The sequence below is a fragment of the Pyrgilauda ruficollis genome, unplaced genomic scaffold, assembly GCF_017590135.1.
Source record: "Pyrgilauda ruficollis isolate IOZ18807 unplaced genomic scaffold, ASM1759013v1 scaffold14, whole genome shotgun sequence".
Taxonomy (NCBI): domain Eukaryota; kingdom Metazoa; phylum Chordata; class Aves; order Passeriformes; family Passeridae; genus Pyrgilauda; species Pyrgilauda ruficollis.
In genome coordinates, this window is record NW_024512543.1 from 6,766,525 (window position 1) to 6,780,149 (window position 13,625).

The 13,625-nt window shown below is 46.6% G+C and overlaps 2 protein-coding genes across 4 annotated transcripts in view; one reads left to right on the forward strand and one right to left on the reverse strand.

Moving 5' to 3' along the window:
* Positions 1–12: 12 nt before the first annotated feature.
* LOC121349468 lies at positions 13–3,909 on the reverse strand. The gene is made up of 2 exons (XM_041459946.1): positions 3,100–3,909; positions 13–2,373 (listed from the first exon to the last, which is right to left on the reverse strand). Exons 1-2 carry the CDS (start codon positions 3,551–3,553, stop codon positions 1,715–1,717), a joined length of 1,113 nt encoding a protein of 370 aa, XP_041315880.1. The 5' UTR covers positions 3,554–3,909; the 3' UTR covers positions 13–1,714.
* The window catches only part of CDAN1 (codanin 1), a 32,031-nt gene continuing 22,259 nt past the window's right edge, over positions 3,854–13,625 (forward strand). For 2 of the 3 annotated variants that reach the window (XM_041459944.1, XM_041459945.1), the window contains exons 1-7: positions 3,854–3,982; positions 6,543–7,243; positions 8,816–9,022; positions 11,314–11,507; positions 11,941–12,060; positions 12,934–13,012; positions 13,398–13,518. In XM_041459944.1, coding sequence (XP_041315878.1) covers positions 3,887–3,982; positions 6,543–7,243; positions 8,816–9,022; positions 11,314–11,507; positions 11,941–12,060; positions 12,934–13,012; positions 13,398–13,518 — 1,518 coding nt within the window. In that variant the 5' untranslated portion in view covers positions 3,854–3,886. The remainder of the gene's footprint in view (positions 3,983–6,542; positions 7,244–8,815; positions 9,023–11,313; positions 11,508–11,940; positions 12,061–12,933; positions 13,013–13,397; positions 13,519–13,625) is intronic. The other variant, XM_041459943.1, reaches the window with a different exon arrangement.

Below are 13,625 nucleotides of genomic sequence, written 5' to 3' on the forward strand. Positions count from 1 at the left end.
CATATTTTACTCCATCTGTGATTCTGAAGGGAAACACTTGCTAACTGATGACCCTGTTTTCACATTTTAGTAGGCAGCAGTGGCTGGTTTTTGAAGTTCAGATGAGTTAATTCAGTACACCAAAATGGTGTAACAGCAGAAATGAAGTACATTTTCATACAGAGGTGTTCAGTCAAAGCTGACTGCAAAAGTAGCATACCTTATGCTATGATTACATAGTCTTATGCTTCTAGGACAGGGACAGTTTAATTGTGACTCTCTATGTTATTTGTATTTGCTAAATTCCTGCAGAGGAATGCTTGTGCAAACTGACTATAACACTAGAAGCAGCTAGTCATTGCTATAGGCCAAATTTATCTGCAAAACCTTTTTAAATGTTGGTGATAAATGCTACACAAGAGCACCTGTATTTTTCAAGTCATTGGACAAAATTTCAGATGAGAGTGTTTTTGTTTGACCTCCAGTACAGACACCAGATATAAGAATATTGCACCTCTGCTACTTCTGAATTGTGCAAAGTAGAGTGGCTCGAATATGTAAGCCTGAAACACAACTTAAAATAGTGCCACTGACAATAGTTTTCCCTATCTAAATGTGAAATGGCAATTTTTCTTTTTGGCATGAAGAGAAAATGATTTTTGCTTGTTTCAGAGTTGACAACAGGTTACATTTTGCACCAACTCTCTCATCTTTCTTCTTCCTTGGCTATATAGTACGAGAAATGAAATGATAATGAAAGCTTTCTAAGCTATGCAGGAGCATTTGTTTGGAATGAAGTGAGCCCCTGCCTCCTGAAATTAAACAGCAGATCTGACTTCCATTTCATGTAAAACAATACAAAGCTTTTTGTTCTCTGTATTTCAAATACTATGGTATTGATTCCATAAGGCTAACAAAATCAGATGAAGATACAGCCTACATATAATCTGTCAGAAATTATATGCCTACATATAATATGTCAGAAACAAGCATCACTCATCCATTCCTTATTTTTCTGTACTTCTCTATTTTAACCATGTGACTGGTTAAAAAAAGAGACTACTCTGCTAGTGCAGTAAAACACAATGTCTCTGAAGAGAAGGTGCATTTGACAAGCTGGGAATGAACAACAGCCAAGTGGAACAATGCTGTATGACTTCTGAGGAGGGCACTCATGAATGCTAGTGAATGCTAAGTGCTAAACCATTCCTAGAATAAGCAAGTAACTCAAATTCCTCATGTGATGCACAGCTCAGACTTATAAAATCTCAATAACAACAACCAAGCAAACAGCCCCAACATAACTATTAGAAAAGGGAAGTACTTAAAAAGCCAGCTACTTCTGAGGCTTGTTTAATCCAAGAACCAAGTAACTTCTGTAAGATAGCTCCTGGTGGTAGTAACCATAATGTTACTTTTTTACCCCACTCTCATGCCTTTTATTTTTCATAAGGTGACATTAAACAAAGGATGATACAGACAAAAGTCTTACTCAAAATAAATGTTTGGTTTTTTTAGAGAATAAGAGGATAAAGAAAAGAGAAGAAATTTATTAGCCAACTGCAACAGAGTTAACTGGAGACTGGTAATTAGTGTTTAATGCCACCTATAGCAAAATGTTTCCCACTGGGAAAAACATGGGAGGCAAGTCCATTTTGCTCCTTCGAAGTCACAGGCCGGAGCAGAACATACATTAGCACCCAACAACACAGTCATTTTACAACTATTCAAGTTTTTACACATCTGCAAAGCAGAAGTAGTAGCAGCCATTTGGATGTTCTTTCTTAATGGGTCTCAGGGGGGGCCTGGGAAACTCGGAAGGACCTGGTTCTTGTGACATGGAGCTGGAGCTGCAGCTGCTGCTTCTGCTGCTGCTTCCAGCCACATGTGCTCTAGCTCTGTCCTTAGCAGGGGAGAGCTGGGGGGATCCTGGGCTCAGGTACCCAGCTGTGGTCTGAGTAGATGCAGTGGCATGTGTGGTTGGGCCAGTGTTGTTTTTCACATAGACGTTCTTGATAGCAACAAGTGTATGTGCCATGATGCTGATGCTGTTATTCAGATCTTGCATGCCTTGCTGCAGCAGCCGAAGATTGTGGTTGACACTGTCAAAGCCAGACTGGATCACCTGTATTTGGGTCTGCTGAATCTGCAGTAGGTCCTCTTCAGTCATTTCATTTTGGTCTGCCTGGCACCTGCCTTTTGTTTTGGCTTTTACTTTCCCAGAGGAACCACCGCCCGACGTCCCCAGGAAAGGCAGTTGTTCTTGACTAGGTGGAACCACTACCATGTCCTCAGAGTTTTCTTCTGGCTCTACCACCTTCACTACTATTTCTTCTTTGAGGTTCATCTGCTCAAGACTGGATTGATGAGATGGGCCAGGACTGCCATTAAACCCTAGAAGAGGTGGGGGGGAAGGAAGAAAAGCAAAGTAAAGCCCATGAGAAACTTCATAACTTCAGTGGTGACACATTTTCTCATCCACTAAGCACTTACATCAGTCCTTGAAACAAGACTTTCAAACTCACACTATGTTATCTTTGATGGTTTGAGAATACAAATTACCTTAACAGGTGGTAAGAAAACCATAAATACGCATTCACCAGTTAACCATGTATCTGCATACTACAGCTCCCTTACCACCACAGAAGCCAAGCTTTAAGATCCCAAAGTCCACTGCAAGCTCATTTCATGCTCTATGGTGCGCCCAGTAAACAGTAAGAGCATTGCTGAAACACTGGATTGCAAGAATCCCTTGGTATTCCAGCATGCTAGGACAATATCGCTGGCATGGCTTTTTACATTTGCAGGAATAACTACGGCAACAGTGAAGAGCAGTGGCCGGGTCTAACGTCTCGTGGATGGGCAGCATCTGCTACGAGACGCTCTTTTTACTCTTGGCGCTGTTCTTATGCACTTCTATGACCTAGGGCACGGAGCCTCACACTTCTGTGTGCCTTCTGCCTTTCCAAGGATCCGAGCCAGCGCTTTCCTGCGGGCCGGTCCCCGCGGCCCCCGCGCGCACGCAGCGCCGCTCCCGCACACCGGGGCTCCCGCGGCTGCGGCGGGGGACGCCGGGCGGAGGGTCCGTGGCGGTGCCGCGGGGGTCGCTCCCGCACTCACCCATGTCCCCCACGACGGCGCCGGGCAGCTCCAGCGTGTCGATGCCGCCCACGATGGGCACGGCCTCGGCGGGCAGCAGGGAGCCGTAGGGGCGGCGCTGGCGGCGGGCGGGCGGCGCGGCGGCGGGCGGCAGCTCCTCGGGGGCCAGGAGGAGGCCGAGGGCGGGGGGCGCCGGCGGCCCGCAGCCCTGCGAGAGGCGGCACAGCTTGCTGCGGTCGCGGCGCTTCAGGTCCCGCCAGCGCTTCTTCAGGTCCTCCACGTCGCGGGGGCAGGCGGCCACCGGGTTCACCTTGTGCCGGATCAGCTCCCACACCTTCCGCTTCTGGCCCGCGGAGGCGCGGCCGGGTCCCGCCGCGAACAGTAGCTGCTCGTGCTTCAGCACCTGCTCGATCAGCACCTCCGTCTCCGCCTCGTTGAAGTTCGCCTTGCGCCGTTTGGGCGAGTCCTCGGCCATCCTCCGTCGCGGGTGTCGCCGGGCGGGCGAGGAGCCGCGGGGAGGGCGGGACGCCGCTGCCCTTACCCTGCGCCCTGGCCCGCGGGTGCCGCCGCCGCTAGGCCGGGCCCCGAGCCCTGCTGGGGAAGGAAATACCGCGCATGAGAGGAAAAGACGCGCACGGACCGGCGCAGGCGCCCCGTGCCCCGCGTGTTGACATGGGGAGGGGGCGCGGCCCCCGCCCGCCTCCCCGGCGGGAATCCCCGCTCGGCGCCGCCCCCGCGGCAAGGGGGGACACGCCGGGCCCGCCCCCGGCGCGGGTTGTGCGCGTGCTCGGCGGGAGCGGGGCCGGGAATGGCGGCGGTTTTGGAGCTGCTGCTACAGGAAGAGGTGTCGGTCAGCGCCGTGGTGCGGTGGCTCCGGCACGGCCCCGGCCACCGCCCGGCTGAGGTAACTCGCGCTAGGTCGTCCGCTCGCAGCGCCCTGGCTCCGGCGGGGCCGGGCCCGCAGCCGCGCCACTCCCCCAGCGCCCTCCGCTACCGCGGGCCGGGGCCGTGCGGGAAAGTTTGTCCGCCCCGCGCTGCTGTGAGGGGCGAAGCCCGCGTGGGTCAGCCCGGGGCCCCGTCAGGTGCCGTTCTGCGGCCGCGGCCGGGCTTGTATCGAACCGCCGGCGGCACCGCCCCCGGCGCGGGCGGGCTCCGGGCACGGCGGCGGGAAGACGAGGCCGCCGGCGGGGAGCTGCGCCGGGAGCTGCCCGGCGGGCGTGTGAAACCCGCTGGAATGCGCGGGGCTGAGCCCGCCGGAGCTCAGCGCCGCCGGCGCCGGGCGGTCTCTGGCGGGCGCTGGCGCCGCGGCGGGAGCGGGGAGGCCCCGCGGGCGCGGGAAGCGCCGGCAGCCCGGGCCGCCGTGTGCCGGCGCAGAGCCCAGCGGGACCAGGGTGGGCAGCGCAGCGCAGCGCAGCTGGTGTCCGAGGGAGCGCGGTGACACCAGGGATGACGCTTCCCGCATCTTTGTAGGGGAAGGTAGCGGTGGAAGGAGGACGAGGCTGTCGGCACCCGGGCTTGGTGTGGCTCTGTGCAGGCGCCAGCGCGCTTCCCGGCTGGATGTTCCTCCCGCCCGGACCTTGAGGAGGATCTTTGCGGACTGGGAGAGGGTGCTTGTTGGCTGAGTTTTGTAACGAATTATTTGGGTTCCTGTGGAAATAAAAACATTTGTAACTGTAGGTGGACTAGGAGCGCTTATGTTTCACATAGAGAATAACACAGAGAAGCAATTGGTACTTAAAGCATCTTCTATCTGAGCCCCTCGCATAGTGTTACCTAGTATTAACATCAAAACTCACTGGTGTCACCCCCACGAGTTAGTTGGGTATTGCTGTCATCCTAAACGTGTGGGAAGAGTGGACCAGCACTTGTATGTTGTGTGGTATTTCTTCAGCTGTGACTTGCAGAAGCAGACCTGCAGACATTAAGAAGTTTGAGATCCTGGCAGCTCAACTAGCACTGTGTGGATGAGGGATGTGGAGGTCAGAAAGTTTGTCCTTGCAAGGGAATTTCTTACTGCCTTTTGCTGTTTGAAGCAGTGCAGTTACTTCAGCATGGAAAAGCAAATGGGAGGTTTGCAGCTGGCTGCTGTTACGCAGTTGTGGAGGAACCAAACCTCAGTTAACTTGGACAGAGAAAGATGAGTGAAAATAGGTTGTGCTCTGAAAAGCTGGAGAAAGCACCCAACCGTATGCATAGCATAGACTGTAATCATCTTTGTGCCCCTGTGCTAATTCCAGGGGAAGGAAATGCTAGGCCATGTCTTGCTCTAGCTCTCCTGGCAGTTTTGGGCTGGAGATGGTCTTCTAACACCTCATGGGGGTTATATTCTGAGCTGCGCTTTTTCACTGATTATTGGCTGCTTGTTATCTGGGCTGTGCCAGAATTTCACACTTCTCCAGGGAGCTGAATTGGTCTCATGCTTTCAAATATGAATTTTAGTATAGGTGTTGAAGATTGTGTGAGTTCAGTTACAGGCATGTTAATGTTGCTTTTACTTCTTTCTTTCATGCAGAAACCACCTTCAGAAATAGTGTTTGCTTTCTTGACTTTTCATCTAGTTAGGGTTGTGAATATAACTTTACTGGAATGTGTATGCAATGCTTTCAGTATTAGTAAGGAAAAAGTTGCTGCCTTTGAGAACTTCTTTTGTTGTTGCAAATGTTGCTGAATCCCATTGAGAGGAAACAGAAACCTGGTGGAGTGTTAGGATCAAAAGAATTTTTACCCAGGGTACAAACCTTCAAACTGTGCATGTAGCGTGAAGTCATTTTGGTCTAGATTTACCCTTGTAAGGTCACCGCCACCTGTTTAGATTTTGAATGTGTTGAGTCAGTGGTGGGGGTTTTATTTAAGTTTCTCAAGAATAAATTTCATGTACCTTAAAGTTGCACAGTCTCTGTTTAGACTTCTGTGAGGTCTCGAGCAAAATTATTTAAACTGAAATGGAAGAGCAGCTTTGGTCTTGTATTTGGCGCTGCAGGGCTCCAAGTGCTTCAGCGGTTGTTGTTATAGCACCCCTCTGTGGGAGCAGGCGGCATTCACAGAAAAATAGAGCACAGAGACCTTGCGGGTTTTAGATTTTTCTGTTAGAATTAGATGCTTTCAGTATTGATGTTTTCAAAATGTTGAACTTAGGGTCGTCAGTTGCTCCAAGTCCTCCCTGGCCATAGCTGCAGAGAGTATTACTGATGTTTCCATGGAACAGTTCCACTATTTTCCAGTCAGAGACCAAAGTGAATGACTCCATCTGAAAACTTGTGCCAAAATGGCTTGTGTGTAGGATGATTTTCAGGTCTGTGACCAGAACTATGGTTGCTTGAATTTCAGTGATATACTTTGACAAGTCATGTTGGTTTTTATTGTGTATTGAAATCCCATAGATACTACTTAAACGTGTCTGGGTCCTTGGGCAGAAAGAATCAGGTAGCATCTTTATATTAATTTTTTGTCTGTTTCTCTTGTAGGAGAACCACATCCATGACAAGCTGGTATCTCTTAGCTTGCTTCAGAAAGATTTTGTGCCTTTTCTGCTAAATTTTTTAAGGGAGCAGACCAGCCAGATCCTGACTAATGGACCGCCTACTCCTGCTAAAACTCCTAGTTCCAAGGCTCATGGGAGCCAGAGGACAGGATCAGAAAGGAGGGCAGGCCATGCCACCAGCAGCCGAGTGCAGCTCTTTTCTCAAAGGACTTCAGTGACCACCTGCACCACAGATACCAGCTTTTCTCCTGCTGCAACGTCCAGTGGTTCCTCTTCCTTTTCTGGGTCGAACCCCTCTAGCCCTTACGGTGATTTCCCCAGCGTGGTCTCCAGCAGCAGCCCGAGCTTTGGGCACAGCCCTGTGCTCCACCACGGTGAGAAGAGGTCCTCTCAGAAGGCCAGCCTGGGGAGCTTCCTCACGGCCACGCCTGAAGCCCTGCCCGTGAGACGAGGCCGCAGGAAAGGCAGCAGCTCGCTCGGTGCCTCTGGCCGGCAGGTAGCTCGCGATCTGGGGCGTTCCCTTCCTGAAGAGGAGGACGGAAAGAGTGACAGTGGATCGTGGAGTGGAGGGAGAAGGAAGCGGAGTGAAGTGCCTCTTGTTTCTGCCAGATCCCCGCCCAGCCAGCTAAACCTTAACAACTTGGAGGAGTTTCCACCCATGGGTGCTGCCTCTGGCTGGACAAAGTAAGAGTGAGTCTGTCTCGCTGTGTCACTGGGATTGCTGCAGGTTGCAGCTCCTTGACCAGCTGTTGTGGGTGTCCAGATGCAGAAGAGGCTGTAGCACACAATACCTGGCTTCTGGGAAACGTGGTCAGAACTGCTTTGTTCTGGTCACCATGTAGGGAGGAGAATATTGCCTTGACAGGGAGTCAGGTTTCCTCTCTGTGGACCCACTCAAGACGCCTCTTTCGCCTCTCACTTGTGATGCTGCCTGCAGCTTGCCAGTGCACAGCCCAGCTGGTACAAAGCTGAGCACATCTTTGTCCTTGTGTGCTCTAACGAGTCAGCGTTATCTTGGCTTTTCACGTTTCTCATTTAACAGAATATCAGTTGGTAAGGAAGAGCTATCCTGGAAGGCTCTTCAGCTTTACTGATGCTAGCATAAAAGCTTTTGGATTGATCTTCTGTGGCTTCTGGTAGCAGATGTTAGTGTGCAGCTTCGTCTGTGCTGTGCAATTGTGGACCAAATAGCAGGCTGTGTTCTTGGTCTGCAGCAAGGCCTGGTCTCCTTGGTGACTTCAGCTAAACTTTGGGGCAGCTGTTTGTGTTGTGGTTGCCTCAGTCCTTTAATCTTTGTCTTTGCATTCTTTAAAATCCTCATTTCCAAATATAAAGTCTTTGTGTCAGCCTGTTTGCTCTGTATATCAGTCATTGGTCTCTAAAAGTGGGCATGCAAAATTCCAGCTAAAAATTATAAAATGTGTGAGTCTGTACAGCAAATCCAAATGCAGGGTCTGGGTCATGCTCTAGATGATGCTTTGGCCAAGGGAGATAAGGTGTGTTTCCAGCACAACCAGCAAGTCTCTCTTCCTCAATTGCATTAATGCTCAGGAAAAAGGAGGAAAGGGGTCACAAGTCCTTGGAAATCAATGTTACAGCAATTTTGAGAACACCTTTGCAGTTAATATGTAGCAACCAGCATTTCTGTGATGCTTTATGTTTCTGTATCCATTTCCATTTTTTTAGTGTTTTTTGCTACTTACCAAGGCTCTTCCTGAAGGACAAATCCAAGTATTTTATGCAGGAAGGATAAGTTTCCCTGAACTTAAATGGCCTAATGTAACTTGGGAGCCTGGACTCTCACTGATAGACAATGGCAACTTGATTGATTTTAGTTTTGGTTTTCTTTTTTTTTTTTTTTTTTTTTTTTTTTTTTTTTTTCTCCTGATCATGGTAGAAATGAATTCACCAGCAGTTTCTTACAAAAATGGGCATATCCTGTCCTGAAAATTAGAAACATTTGGAAGGGTTGTATGGCACTGTGGTACCTGTTAGATGGCTTGCTATTTGATAATTAATTTTGCTGCAGGTTCAGCAGGCTGTTTTTAGCAGTCTGTAGCTCTGTGACTTTTTTTCAGTGATAGCATAAAATTGATAACTATAGGTACAGTTTAGAAATTCAATATCCCCACTCGACATCCATTTTGTTTTAGCATTAGATTCCTCTGGAAGAGTTGATTGCACATCTGTCTTGAGACCGAATTTTTTTGTTCTTGTTGAGCTTGATTTTAGTGGAATTGCTTCTCTTCTTTTCAGCAAAAGCAAACCATCGAGGCGAATCAACCCAACTCCTGTGAGTGCTGAGCGGCCCCTCTCGAAACCAAAGACCTGTTTCACTTCTACGCCCGTCAGCCGGTCTCCAGCCTCAAGCCTTGAGGCCGTTGCTGCTGTCCAGGAAGGAAACCTCTCGTCTGTGATAAGCAGCAGCCTTCAAGAGGAGAGGGAGATGCTGAAGAAAGAACGGTACAGTCTGAGCAGGGGGCTGATTCTCAATTCCCGTGTGTCCTGGTTCCAGCCAGGACTGGGTTAATTTTTCAGTAGCCAGGATGGGGCATGGCCAGGACAAAGTGAAAATGACAGAAGAATGTCCAAACCAGATATTGGTGACCTTAAACTATGATTTGCCTAAAGCTAAAATTATTCTGTGGTATCAGACTATGATATTAATGCACCTAGCTCATATTTGTAATTTTAGAGGTGTGCTGACTCTGGAACAATGGCCCTCACTTCAAAAGTGTAGTCAGTCCTCACTGCATTTATGAGATTTTCTCTTCATGGAAATGAATGTGTGGCTATTTCCTGTGCATCTTTCCTTAGATTGCACAGACAAAGCAATTGGTTGTAATTAGACTGTGTTTGAATATTGCACCAAGACACATTGGTTTGGAGAAAATGAGTTACTGATGCAAATGTGTGGAAAGTGTTAATGGTCTTGCAAAGTAGGTAGACTAACAGAAGCTTGCAGTCAGAGAAAACAGAATATAGGCACTTGAGATTATTTTTTTAAGATTACTACTGCAGTTATCTGTTGAAAATTGCTGTCAGATGAAGTGAACTCTAGCTTCTGATTTTGTCTCTGCTATTTGGTTAGTGTGTGACTTTTATTGCTTGTGAAATGGTATCACTGGTAGTCTGTGAAGATTGATACTTAGAAAAAAACCCAAGTGCAGTAGTTTGCACTATTGTGTATAATTGCTGAGAGAGCTGTTGCTGTTCTTTGTAGGTTTTGTTCTTGGGGAAATTCCTCAGGACACATGGGTGTAATTCTTTTCCTGCTAAGTTTTGCAGTTCGCTACATACCCAGTAGAGTCTAATGAATTACTGCTTGTGCTGAGCCTGCAGCAGAAATGCTCAGGATTCAAACCTGCCACTCTGCACTTAAGTCTAGCACCAGTCTGAATTCTACCTGTAGTGTCCCAACAATGTGTATCAACTGAAGTCAGTGAAATAGCAGTATGTGGTTGGTTGGATCTTGCCCATGCAGTGATATTCTCATCTGACCCTTCACACTTGAAAGCTGGGAGTTGCTGCTGTGTCCTCAGCTGTGGTGAATTACACAAGTAAGGCAGCCTTCAGCCAGCTGGGTCCCTTTGAGCAAGGGCAAAAGGTGAATTTCATCCTGAGGTAGATGACAGCACTGGGCAGAAGTGAAGCACAGTCTAACTGCATTATTGGAAACTTGCCTTGGGTAAGGTCACAAAGTATTTAGTGGTGGGCTCACCCCTTGGGTGAGATCACAAAGTACTTAATGAATTATTTTCTGCAGTTCTTTCTGTTACTCAATTTTCTTCGGTTGGTTGATTATGTTCATTGCAAGTAAGCTGTTAGTAATCTTTCTACTTCCATTTTGGAACCAGTTGTTCTTCATCACAGCAGTTCTGCTAGAAATAGGCCGATAAAAAAGGTTCTTTGCTGCAGGTAAAAATGCTTCTGACTTCCCAAAGTCCTTAAAGTGACTTAAATCTTTCACTTTTGAGACACTGTGGCAAGAGGTAGTGTGATGTTTCAAGTGTAAATGTTCCACTGGAATCTTTTACAATCATTTAATATTTCTGTTACTGCCTCATGTCCTGTTTCTCATGTGTGTTACATATGCCACTCTGGTGTTGCATTTTGGATGACCTCTCTAGATACAGTTTTGTACAATGTCTGTGTATTTAACTGAGTGGTCATTGTTGATTTAGAATCCAGCAGTCAAAGTAGCTTGTTCCTTCTGTTGTTTAACTTGCCAGTACACATTTCATCAGCTGTTTCATTGCCTTTCCACTTAAGTGGTATTGGGTCTTCTCAGGGTGTCATTACTTTACATCTATGCCAAAGGGATGGATGTGAACCTTATTTTCATAGATGTTTTAAAATTTCTAGCTGTCAGAATCTGTACATCCAAAGAAGATTTTTAGGACCTGGTCTCTAACAGATTCCCTGTCCTTAACAGGTACCACTTCAGATGAGAGAAGCAATAACATATGTTAGTTGGTTAATTTGGTCAAAGTGCTACACTATTTTAACAGAGTTGGAATTTGAATGGGGTTCTTTAATCTTCTGCTTGCTAACCCCAAGATCTATTTTCGGTAAGAGAAAGATGACTTAAATTACTGTCATGCTAAAAGCTGCGTTAGACAGTGTAAATGACATGGTTTAGTTATTGCAGGATTTCCTTCGTGCTACACTGGGAGAGAAAGATCTCTTCTGGCTGCATGGCTGCTGTAGATCATCCTCAGTTACATGGTTATGTTGCTGCTCTTGAATTTCAGATGCAAATTGCTGCACCAGGCGTCTTCTCCTGCAGGGATATCTTTTGATCCTTGTACTCCAACTAAGCCTAGCTACACTCGCAGTGCCAGCCTTCCTGCTGAAAGCCATTTGGTGACCTGTGCAAATCCTGCTAAGGTTTCCTGCAAGAAACAATTGGAGTGTCTGGCACAGCTCTATTCATCGTGTATAGCAGGTGAGGACACAGAAGATGTGAGACTGACCTTTCTTTGAGCTTTGAACTTGTGTGTGTGTTGTGAGAGGGAGATAAATGGGAAGTGGAAGCTGTGGGATAGTTATAGTGTACAAACAGATGACATCTGGAAAAATAAAGTAAGCCAATACAGTTATTGAAATAAATTAATACTTGGTAAAAGTTTAGGGAAGGAGGTGAGCTTGATGCAGTACTCTGAGCTGTAGTAGACTGAAGTTGTATGTCCCATCTGAAACCAGGCTATTCCCTAACACATCTTTCCCATGCTGATCTACATTGTATCACAGTGTCATGTTGTGGGGAGACAATTCTTTACTGACTACCACAGAACAGGAATCTATCTTTTTACCTTTGTGTGTTAAAGCAGGACAGTATTGAGTAATCCACCTTTAACATCTCAATTACTCTCTCCCAGAAAACCTGGTACCAAATATTTTTCTGGAACTGTTTTTTGTTCTGCAACTGTTGACATCTAAAGGCACTTCTACTGCAGAAGATGGGGATAGTGACCCTGAAATCGGTGAAAGAAACAGAGGTAAGCAGTAGTAATGAAATGAAAGAATAGTGCTTCCATAGAATGAGAAAGTGTTGTAGAGTAGCTTGGACAGTTATTCTTAAATTACATGACAATGCCTTATTACCACTGTGGGACTCATCTGAGATGCTGACAAAAGTCATGCATATATGGGAAGTTCTTCCACAATATGATAGAATGGGATTGCTAGTCACTGTTTGAATCTAGTTTTCTGCTATTGTGCAAGATTTGCTGTAGCTACTTCCTAACACTGACTTTTAGAGGGAAGGGCAGATGTGTTGTTTCTCCATTGATCCTGCAACTCAGATGTGCTATTGACCTGCTATGTGTTTATTAAGCTGCAGATTTGGATCTGAGTGCACAGGATCCAGCCATATTGTTGCATTTATTTTTTGATAAATTCAGCCTTTAGCTTGATGCAGTTAGTACTTTGATATGGATAGTACAACCAAAAGAGTGGCTTTGGGATTAGCCCCACCACACCCTCCTCCACCCAAAATGTCTCAATTTGATTGACCTTTGTTTTGCTACTCTTTGATTCTTAGGGCTGTGATTAGGAACATGAAATCTTCAGCTATGGGAACACCATTTTATGATTGTTTATAGCTGTTCTACTTTTCTTGTCCTGCATGTGCTTACTGTTGTTCAGAACATTGACAAAGAAAGAGTCTTTTCTTTCCCATACAGCATTAAACAATTCAATTGCCTTTAAAATAGGAAGGATAGGGAATGGGAACTTCTGAAAATTGAATAGGGGTCTGGAAGATTATTCTTGGATATGTCAGTTCCTACTTTCCTTAAAAGTTAATTGTTGGTCCTTTAGTTTATAAATGGTAAAAGGTACTGTTGTCTCATGGTTTTTTTTCCTCTTAGATGTTTCAGGGAGGCAGCATTTTGAAAGTGTGCACAATTGTGTTTATTTTGCTGTTCGAGTCTTGGATTATCAATATGAGTGAGTTGAATTCTTTTTTCATCTCCTCGTGTCTGCAGTTGTGTGTGGGATTAAGCAAGTGTGCTTGGGTTGTAGAACTTTACCAGTTAAAGGCACAGAGTTCTTAATTTTTCTTCAAAACATACAACTTGAGCTGGATTTGGATGTCTGTGGGTTTCCTTGCACTGATGTGTCCACTGAACTTTGTTGTAATTGTGCAAGAATGGGAAAGTCATGAGATGAGAATGATAACAAATGCAGATACCAGTAGGATTTCCTGCTGGGTGCAAGTCCTTTAGAACTCTACTTGGCAGCATCATAAAATGTGAACATAAGCATTTCTTTAGAACTTCTCAAGCGTTGATTTTGTCTGTCTCTCTGAGCCTTATCCCCATTATCTTGGCAGAATTATTTCCCATTTAGAAAAGGGGATGCTGAAGCTTTTGGCCGAAAATGAGCGGATTGCATCGTTTTCTCCCACCTTGCACAAGAGGCTCAGGCAGGCTTATGAAAGCAGCACAGCTAAGGTAAAAATTGGCAGACCCCAACTGACAGTGCTTCAAGCCTTTGTGTTGTTGTTCTTTTATTTGCAATGGCTTTGATGTTAAATCTCATTCCTTCTATTTCGTCTTCT

What these genes read in the sequence shown, in the direction of transcription:
- LOC121349468 (XM_041459946.1), bottom strand. Translation starts at nt 3,553, where the DNA reads ATGGCCGAGGACTCGCCCAAACGGCGCAAGGCGAACTTCAACGAGGCG. An exon ending in CGCCGTCGTGGGGGACATGG is followed by an intron (nt 2,374 to 3,099) that starts GTGAGTGCGGGA and finishes CACCTCTTCTAG; the next exon opens with GGTTTAATGGCAGTCCTGGC.